Source organism: Hyperolius riggenbachi, chromosome 2 (genome assembly GCF_040937935.1).
Source record: "Hyperolius riggenbachi isolate aHypRig1 chromosome 2, aHypRig1.pri, whole genome shotgun sequence".
Lineage (NCBI taxonomy): Eukaryota > Metazoa > Chordata > Amphibia > Anura > Hyperoliidae > Hyperolius > Hyperolius riggenbachi.
The window spans coordinates 105,578,727-105,589,415 of NC_090647.1; the positions used below are offsets into that span (position 1 = coordinate 105,578,727).

General features: G+C 42.2%; 1 protein-coding gene across 7 annotated transcripts in view; it reads left to right on the forward strand.

Annotated features, from left to right (window-relative positions):
* Positions 1-10,376, forward strand: part of ZNF385A (zinc finger protein 385A) — a 502,107-nt gene extending 491,731 nt beyond the window's left edge. For all 7 annotated transcript variants that reach the window (XM_068267161.1, XM_068267160.1, XM_068267159.1 and 4 more), the window contains 2 exons: positions 4,259-4,354; positions 5,313-10,376. In XM_068267161.1, coding sequence (XP_068123262.1) covers positions 4,259-4,354; positions 5,313-5,540 — 324 coding nt within the window. In that variant the 3' untranslated portion in view covers positions 5,541-10,376. The remainder of the gene's footprint in view (positions 1-4,258; positions 4,355-5,312) is intronic.
* The last annotated feature ends 313 nt before the right edge of the window (positions 10,377-10,689 follow it).

Sequence of the window (10,689 nt, forward strand, 5' to 3'; positions counted from 1 at the left end):
ATCTTTAGAAATTAACTCTCACTACATACACCTGCTTATGTTTTAATGATATTAATTTTCTTGTCACATCGGGGTCTACTCACTAGAAAATGATACAATTACATGCACTGATGGCATGCATACATTTTATCAGGTGTTACGCACACTAAGCACTCCACGTTGCTCTTGTTATACACACAACGCATGTAGTGCACATTACACTGTTTTGTCTTTTGGTAAATACATCCCATAGTGCTTTATATAAAGTCAATGTGCTGTAATTTAGTCTTCTGTTACAAATAGTGGCTACTATGGTGGTTTATCTTTCACATATTATACTTATGCAAGTGTATTATTGTACCAAGTTATCACTAAAGAACAGTTCAAATATTAACAAGCTGACTCATCATGACACTCCAACTGACACATCACTGCATTCCAGAGGATCTGGGGGCGTGTTTAGCTATCAGAGACAACAGGGTGATTTGCATATTCAGCAGTGATGCATTGTGGGACACCTCAGAGCTCACGCCAACCTGAATAATCGCAAATACCTCCTGTTTTGAGAAGGCAAAATTCTGCTTTCAATAACAGTAGAAGTTTATTTGATCTCTATTTGAATCTCAAGAAGAGCACCAAACCAAACAAGCTATTACTCTGCTATATCTCTGAGTAAATGGTGATCACTGATAGGAAATGTAAGTGAACCTCTGCAAGATCACTTGCTCTTTAAGCAAACCTGAAGCAATAAAAAAAAAACTTGATGATATAATGAATTGTGTATTTATGTATGTGTAGTATGTGTAGTACAGTAATGAATATAGCAAAGAAGAGAGTCTCATATTTTTACATAGCTTTTTTTTTTATAACACTGCATCATTTTGTCACAATTGCCACAGTGACTTTTAAGCTATAAAACAAAGCAGAGCTAATGACCCTTTGAACTCTCCTGCAGTAAAACCAAGTACCATTGCCAGTATCAAGGTGGTCGGGTCAGGCCATGATGCCTAAAAGCCCAGCATCTTGTGCAGATGGGTCAGCTGGTTTTGACTCAATCCAGGCAGAATAAATGGGATAAGTGAGGTTAAAATCTCTCTCTGCAGGCTCTGCCACTCACCTCGTTGTCAAGCAGGAGCTCACAGGATTTATGAAAGTGACATACATGTGATTATGCCCCATTTACAAGTGCATTCAGTTGAGCTGCAGTATGGCCAGTTCTGAACATATTACTCGGGTTTTAATGCAGAAGATTTTGGAAGATCCTCAAAAAACTGGAAAGAGAAACAAAAGGATTTACACTGTTGCTACTGCCCTTGGCAGAGGGTAGCCTACACACACAGTGCCAGGGCACGCAGCACAGTCTTTAAACAGATGGCGAAGATCCCTGTGATAACAGCTTAGGATTTGCAGCAAGAACTTAAACTCGTACACAAGGGTGCCATCAGAAAACAAAAAACAAGGCTGGCACTCACAGAAAATAACCAGAAAAATGCCAGACACTGCTGCCCTAGTTTGGTAAAGACCTCCAGGGTACGCTGATAAAACAAGGTTACCCACTTAATGTCTGTTGAATATTTAATTCACTTCAGCACATCAGACCAAGAGGTTTGGTTGAAATTATGAGTAGTGGCGGAGGTTTATTGATGGCTGCATACACAGTAATTATGAGCATTCTTGCCAACTATAACCCTGTTATCTATTTTCTTAGTAGACAGGCTTAATTATTAAGGGAAGAGATTGCAGATCGCTGTCCCTCAACTCAGTGCTGTCACAATCCCATAGATGCAAGGCAAACAGCAGACAGCCAATAGCGTGAGCCCCTTACTGCAGCTGCACATGGCTCCATTGCTTTCAATAGGGAAGCAGTGCTCACACATGCACTTTCCCCATACATCACTGGTTTTGTCAGTGGAAAGATGGTGGCTTTCCGACACTTTTATCACATGTCAAAAGTGGCAATTAGGGTAGGCAAACACTAGGTGGAGGTGGTGAGCGATCAATATTTATCTGATATTGATTTTTTTTTACCACATTGTCACATCTTAATTTCAGTACATTTTCTCTGAATTTCATGTTTTTATTGAATGTTTTCTAGTATATCGGAACTCTTACCCATAGATGTCCCTTGTAAAATGTGTTTCAATTAGCATATGAAAAAATCCTCTTTTATCTTTGCAGTGATAAAAAAAATAAACGTCAAGATTCATGCAGTCTGCATATCATCCTGGGCATGTACCTCCTCAGAAGTAAGAGGGGCTGATACAAGAAAACAACCTCAATGGGACAATATAAAGTTTCAGCCTGTAGGTGAAAACAGTCCTCACATGTTATCTCCTGCAGAATAAAACTTTATATTGAGATTGTTTTCTTCTATTGACTCTAGAGGGGGTGCATGGCCAGGATGATGTACAAGGTGCATAGCCGTTGTTACTTGGAAGAGCACAAGGGCCAGGCACTCTACTTTGAGTCAGGTTGTTTTGGTGCCCGCTCGTTCACATGCTGAGCCTGATTTAGGTGCCGCCATAGGCCATGTGCAGCCTTAGCGGTGCAGGCAGAATTGAGCACGAAATAGCCAGACTTTGAATTACGTGGCCAAGGGTACAATTAGGCAATCAGTAGGGAATAGATTTGTTATATACAGGTAGTCCCCGACATATGAACGGCATGGATTCTCTGTTTCCATGGGAACAAGTACAAAAAAATTATTTTCAAATTGGACTTGTAGTTTTTGAGAATATCGATTTTAAAAAATTCAAAGAAAAAATGGCTTTTAAACTTGTATAAGCAGGTACAGAGTGCAGAGGTGACACAGAGGGGGACGCTAGAGGCACAGAGGAGGTACAGGGAACAGAGATGGCACAATGTTCCGACTTAAAAACAGATTCAGGTTAAGAATGAACCTACAGTCCCTATCTCGTTTGTTAACCGGGGACTACCTGTACCCTGAGATTGCCTGGCACAGGTAGAGGCGTCTTTTGTCTTCTCCCAAATTACCACACAGCCGGAAGATATGTACTCCTTTACTTCATGTGAGCTTTTCATTCTAGCATGCATTCAGAGGTGTCATTTGGTGTTATCATTACAAAGACAGAAATGTATTTTTGCATACAATATTTAATGCGATATTTTATACATTTAAAGGGACATATATACGTGCATGGGTTGTGTTATACTAGGGTTGCTTTAATAAAGGGGATAAATGACTCGTGCTCCAACCCCAACAGCAGGAGCGTATCCACTTCAGGAGATTTATTTCACTTTTCATTGGCTCTAATATCTACCGTAATCTATTGAAAATATTATACAGGTGAAACTCGGAAAAATTAGAATGCCGTGCAAAAGTCCATTTATTTCAGTAATTCAATTAAAAGTTGAAACTAATACATAAAATAGACTCATTTCATGAAAAGCGAGATATTTCAAGCCTTTTTTTGATACAATTGTAATGATTATGGCTTACAGCTTATGAGAACCCCACAAATCAAAATCTCAGACCATTAGAATATTGTGAAAAGGTTCAATATTCTAGGCTCAAAGTGTCAGACTCTAATCACCTAATGAATCCAAAACACCTGCAAAGGTTCGCATTGCATAAATCAGTTTCACCTTTTGAATTACTGACATAAATGGACTTTTGTACAATATTCTAATTTTTCGGGTTTCACCGGTATAGTGTGTGCCTAGATTTAGTTAAAAAAAAAGTTTTTTTTTTACTTTAATTAAGACTGAACGGTCTTAATATTTGAAATTAATTCACCGAATGAAAAAGGGAGTAGAGAAGGGGGAGGGGAGGTAACTCTTGAGTCTCGGCCAAGGACATTGCGCAGAGAGTCCCATATGTGAAGATGGAAGGTCAGGTATTGCAATCAGCCCACGCTTTCCAGAACACCTGCCTTTTATCTCCTACTTCTGTGATAAGGTCTTCCACTTTGTAGATATATTGAAGCTGACACAGCTGAGATGGCTTGTGGGGCCTGAGATCACCGTGTGAGCTGAGGGGGAAAGTGATGGATTGGATTCCTTGTATGATATTTCATATAGATGGCCAATAACATTTTCTCACCTGGGAAAAATGACAGCTGGGACTTTATTGGTTGTAAATTACAGACGGGTTAACTTGGAATATATACATAAACCTGGATTATCGATACATAGCCAGACAACTTGTATAAAAGTAATAAACATCCCCCCCCAAAAAAGTATAAAAAATTCATACAGTCGGATTTTTATAATGTTAAAATGTGACATTGTGTAGTAATTATTGATATTTCTCTTTCAGCACATCTCAAGCCGCCGACATCGTGACGGAGTGTCAGGAAAGCCCAACCCCCTGCTGAGCCGGCACAAGAAACAGCAAACCCTACAGGAACTCACGGTGAGTGTCTAAACTTCAATGTATGTTGTGAGTCCTGACTTCCTAATGCCCTGGGCTTTTTTCTACAAGTGTAGTTTTGCCAAATGGAGCTCTGTGGAAGTCCTAAAAAAATCCACCAAAGTTTGCTATAAGCTCAGCTAGGTTTGTACAGCTAACCTGCTGCCATCCAGGCCGGTGTGTGATAAAACGGGAGCAAGTCTGGATCTCCATACTTCTAAGTACAGCACACTTGAGGACCTGTGTGTATATCCTTAGACAAGCAGGTAAAGCTGCAGAGTATACTACTAGATTTCAGAGTTCATACATATACCTAAGTAGAGAAAGGTTTCTTGATGCCACCTTTCCTGCGTCGTCCTCAGTTAAAGTTATTCAACCTCCTAGGTCGATTACTGTAGCTTCTGTACTCCTTGGGCAGCCTTTCAGAATTACTCGCATGCTTGAGTAGTTCCAAAGACAAGCGCATCCCCACTACACACATCTAAGTCTGGGATTGCGCATGCGCAGTATGGATGTGGGATGTGCTCCTCTTTGGAACTTCTTGGGGACAGAAGCAGTTTTGAAAGCTGCCCAAGGAGTACCGAAGACATAAAGCAAGTAGAATAATTTGAACCCTTTCAAGAAGACAACATTGTACTTTGTAGTGCTTTCAGTAGAGAGGGTTTACAGTTGTTCCTTTTGAAATGCAAGTTGCAGCCAGGTAGCGATGGACTGGTCCTCAAGCTCGTTAATGAGAACATTACAAATATAACAGTGATGCTCCTTTTGGCTTACAACATAAAATCCTGGTGGCCCTCCATCACTGGGAACCCTATGGCTGATCCTCTATAAGAAATGTAAATATATCACTTTGCTATCAATGATGTGGGAGGACGTAAGCTGGAAAAATAAACTCATCAGTTTTAAATAGAATTTTATTTTCAAAATTTATGTTTAAGCAATTTTCCTTTTCTTCCAACAGGCCAGTCTGGTGTTCCCCAAGGACCTTCCCAAAACATTATCTGCAGGGCTCCTCCCCAGTCCGCTAGCCATGGCGATGGCAGCTGCTGCTGTGTCTTCTCCACTAACGTTACGTCCAACTGCAACTCCTCCACTCCTGCAAGCTCCACCCCTCACACACCATATGCTTCGACCAGCTCCTGGACCCATCAGAACTGCACATGGCACTATACTTTTCTCCCCTTACTGAGAGGGCCTCTTTCTCTTCACCTTGTAACATTAATCCACTGGAACCTGTACCCAGAAAACCAGGCCTGGACTTGGCCGGCTGCCTCCAACTCCGCCTTTTCCCTTCCCTCAGAAGTATATAGTAACTGGAATATTCTGCCAACTCATGGAACTTGCTTTTTCCAGGACACATGCAGCAAAAGAGCCAAGCATGGGTTTCTGAAGGTCCTAACAGATCAAGCTTTTTGTCTTACAACACTGAACACTTTGGCCAGTGAAGAAGGAGAACGATTTTTAGGAGTCTGCTTCAAGTTATGGCAAATCTTGTGGCATTTTTAGCTCTGCCGTTTGGATAAATGGCTCAGTAGACATACTTGAGATGCCTCATGGGATGGACATGGGTTGTAGAGTGTAGGATGGGTACTTCTGCTGCTGTGTTTAAACAAACCACCCCTTTCACATTGAGGAGAAGGAAAATCAGCATCTTCTGATTGGCCTTTCTGCTTTTGTACCACTTTGCTCCGGTGTTTGTCCATAAGCTTTGTCCGTTTTATTTTTGTCCATAAGATTTGTCCATATTTCTCTGTGTGAACAGATTTTTTTAACAGCATTTTTAGGGAAACAGCCTTGTTTTTATTTTGCAATCACAAAAATCTCTCTACATAGATCACTGTTATCATAGCTCGACAAGATGTTTTGTTCTGGACTGTTCAGAAACTGGGGGTGGGAGGAACAAAGATAATTTGTGCATACTTTATTCCTACCATAGTGACATTTTCTATGCAGCTTCCACTTGGACCACAGGGTGTCGACACTGAACCATTCTCTGTGGTGCAAACTCGCTAGACCTGAAATAGGCAACCTGTGGTGCTCTAGCGTTTCCAGTGTCCCCCCGCAGCCACTTATCAGCAGGACATGCTGGTAATTGTGGTTGCCCAATAGTGGTGGTCATGTCTAGGAGGACTCATGGAGAAGCAGGTGATCAGTTTGGTGGGGTGATAAATATGTAAGTCTGATTAGCTAGCCATGGTCATGTGCTAAAGCAGGATGTGATCACAACAAATCAGAGCTTTGCAAATCGATCAGCTGATCAAACCAGTCACATGCTTCTCCATGAGTTTTCCTAGGCATGACCATCACTATTGGCCAACAGCTGTAGAATATCAGGTTACATAAACCTACTATAACTGTAGATTTTTATTGTTTGTTTAAATGTGTCCACCTGCAGAGGAGGACAAGTACTGATGGAGTACTGTAGTTAGAGCAAAATTTATATCTTATATATTCCTTGTTTCTACCAACCACCGTAGACTTCGTGACTTATGTAAGAGAGAAGTAAGCTTCAGATGTTCTGTGTCCTCTTCCAGCAATTTACTAGAACTCACCATTACTGGTCATTGTGATTTCTTCAGTCCAAGCAACAGACTTTTAGCACTTACAGAAATATATGGGTGACAAGAGGCGTACATGTAAAAAAGGTGCCTGGTAAAGGGGAGATAGCAGCTAGTAGAATATCGGTAAAATTACAGATATACTAGTTAATTATGATAGTAAAATATTGGTAATCTTTACTGATATTTTACTACAACCTAACCCCACTCCCACCCTATGACCCCTCCCCCCGGGGGATGCCTAACCTTAAACTCCGCCCCTTTAAAGATTACTTCCCTCCACCCCAGTGGGGCCTAACCTTACCTCCAAGGACCCCATTCCCGCCCCTACACTCCTGACACTAAAGACTCCGCCTCCAAACCCCAAATATAAAAGCTGCGTTCAGCGGCAGTAAATAGTGGTAATAAATCGCAGGTGCCCAAATTACTAATCCAGCTTTTAACATTGCTTCCTATGGCAGCACCGTTTTTTAACAGGGCGCCTCCAATGCCCTTTTTACCTGCTTTGGAAAGGAGAACGCTGTGAGATTTGTATTAGGGGTGATATATATAGCATGGTACCTGCTGGTGTGCCACCAGCCCACAGATCTACAGCAGGAAGTTATGAGCCCTCTGCCTGCATCCCACTCATCTACATCCCTGTACGAGATGCAAGGCCCATGTTATTACTAAATAATGCTAATATTGATGCTAACATTTCTATAGCGCGTTTCTCCTGTCAGACCCAAAGTGCTTGAGAGCTGGAGCCACTAGGGGCACTCAACAGGCCAACCAGCAGTATAAGGGAATCTTGGCTAAGGACTCCTTACTTTTATTTATAAAGCGCCTGCAGATTGCGCAGTGATGTACAGTAAATAGATAATGCAGATGAACAACTTGCATCAGCTTGCATATATAACAAAATACTAAGCATGACACAGTAGACGAAGAGAGCCCTGCTCAGTCCCTATAACAATCCAGGAGACCTGTATATAGCTATGTGAAAAACCCAATTCCTGGAGAGATTGCCGAGCAATCAGCACTTGCCAGTAATGTTTATGGATTAACATGTTAAAGCTGTAAAGGACTCGCCCGCAGTGTAGTAATAGGGGGTGCAGAAGTTGCAACAACATGGGGACCACCTAATCCTGAGGGGCCTTCATGGGGTCCTCCTCCAGTCACTGCATTAGTCATTTATTGGTGCTGTAGTGGTGACGATCACCTCTATATGTGCTTTGAATAGTAATCATTAACAAAGCTCACCTCTCCTACACAGTGGCTGTCCTTGGAAAGCAGTTGTTGGTGTTTAGTATACATACAGTGCCCAGGAAGGGGGGGGGGGGGGCAGTTTAAGATTTGCACTGGGGCCCATGGCTCTGTAGCTACATCACTGGTAATCACTATACTTACTTGCGTCTTTTGCAGTTCTTATATAAAGGAGAGAAGTGCAATGATGTAAAACTGATTGGTTATGATTATTTTGTAATATAATGGAGAGTAGCCACTACCTATCAGGCAAACATTTTGATCCTTAAAAAAAATGGAGGATTGGCTACAGATGCCACAGGCTGCACTTGTGTGCTACATTATTTATTTTTAACAACAGGCACTTGCTAGGGTCTTGTGCTATAGCTGACATAAGGTCTTCTTTGTACGGCCAGTGTAGGTTTTAGAATGATCGGGTAGCATGGTACAAAAAATGGTGGTGACAGGAACTGTAATTCGTGTGTCGGCAATAACCAGACCCCGAATTGCATATCCCTTCCGAGTTGATATACTTGGAGCGGGAATAGTAGTTTACACCACCAGGAATTTCAGCGAACTGCGCCCAACTGACCAGCAGCATACTAATAAGTGCACCTCTCTGGACCCTCGGCTGAGGGCCCTCTCTGGGCGTACGTATTGTACCGCCGTCGGTGAGTTGGGCGCCGGGAGAGCCGAATGACGGCTCACTCAGCTACCGCAAAACTCTCCAGCGGCGTTAAATACTATTCCCCCTCCGAGTTGTTGCAACTTGCAGAGAGATGTGATTCAGGTTCCGGCAACCGCCAGAGGCCTGAATTACAGTTACGCGCCCCGTATAACGTTTTATATAGCCTATATAATAATTTGCCAGTGTCTCTGCATCCCATGTCCCTGTGTCAGTGCTTTTGCGCTACTGTGCATGTGCCGCACTGACAGCTGCTGGGACAGGATGAGGATGGGTCAGGGGGCCGGACTGGCATGTGAGTGCGGATGTTCGCATGCTTACTGACGTGGCAGTGGTGACAGACCTAGAGCCTGTTTTTAAACGGACTTAGGTCGAATAGTATATATATAAATATATATACTGTATATGCTGCTATGGGGTGCCTGGTTTCGGTGCCCATCGGTGAGCTCCATGCGCCAAAACCACCTCCTTCACTCTCTGGACCCTCGGCTGAGGCACGGTTTGAAGTCACTGGGGGGGGGGGGGGGGGGTTCTTCAGGAAAATTAATACTTGCCAAAACTGGCAAGGCTGCCCATAGCACCCTTCTCTAATCCATAAATGGAGCCAGCACTCATGGCAATACTGAGCCCTCATCACATTACAGACTGACATATATTTTATACTCCTGGTAAAGTTAGGGTTAATGATGTACTTAAGTCGAAAAAATATTTTTGGGGTTTTCATAGAAAGCCAAATTTCTATAGCATTGTATTATTGTATTGGTATGCTAACAATTAGGGGCCTAAACACCATAATACTATACTGTGTACTTGTACCATGTTACTTTGAGGAGTTATTAAGAGCAGCAAAGCCCCTTCCCATAGTCTGCAGTGCACTGAAAAAGAAGTCACTTTACCATGATGGTGTCTAAGACATCTCCCAGCCGTCCCATGCCATTTTGTGCTCTATCATCCATGCTAGTCCTGCCTTATATTATTGATGTCAGGAGAGAAGCTGGAACCTGCGTTTCTGTGTTTCTCTGCCCAGGAGACGGTACATTACCCACCTCGGAAACTACTTGCACAAACTATTTGTCGTCTGCAGAAGAGGCTTCTTGTGTACTTTGACAATCGTTTTATTTATTTGAGAGTTGAATTCTTCCTAAAGACTATGCAATACTTCCTGTGATACATGTGTGTTTCCTGTGTCTCCATCTCTCACATACTGGTCCATCACCTCCCAGCTGACACTTGTGCCGCTTGTGTCAGTGGCTGGAAGCTGCAGAGGAGGCCTGGAATTGTGGCATTAGCACTCGATGTACGAAGAGTAAATGGCATGTGTACTGAACATGCACTGCGTCCGCCAGCTGCTATAGACATTAGTTCTAGTCACTAGACTGACATGTAGCAATAAGTTAGGGATAAGAGGAAGCCATTGTATGACCACTATCAAGCAGCCATTAATTAGCCAAAGAGCTCATAGTTCTGAACCTGATGTGATATTAAGAATCAGTGCACACTCACCATTTTCCCTCTGTACAAAAAAAAAAGAAATTAATAAAGTAGATGTCTTATACCAGTTTACCCGTGTTCCTGTGTTCATTATATGATTTTTTTTTTCACTCTTTTCCCTCCTTCTATAACAGGATGCGCAGTGTAAAAGTCTTAAAGGGTACCCGAGGTGATATGTGACATGATTATATAAACATGTGTATGCTGCAAGTACAGTGCCAAACTATTAGAGAAATAGGCTGTGCTCCTTTTTTTTTCTTTTCTGCCTGATAGAGTTAATCTTCAGGCATGCAAGTGACAGTTTCTCTTTTTTCGGAAACCCTGTTGAATTCTGACTGATAAGGAATTACAGCTTTTCCTGCAAATAACTTCTAATTACA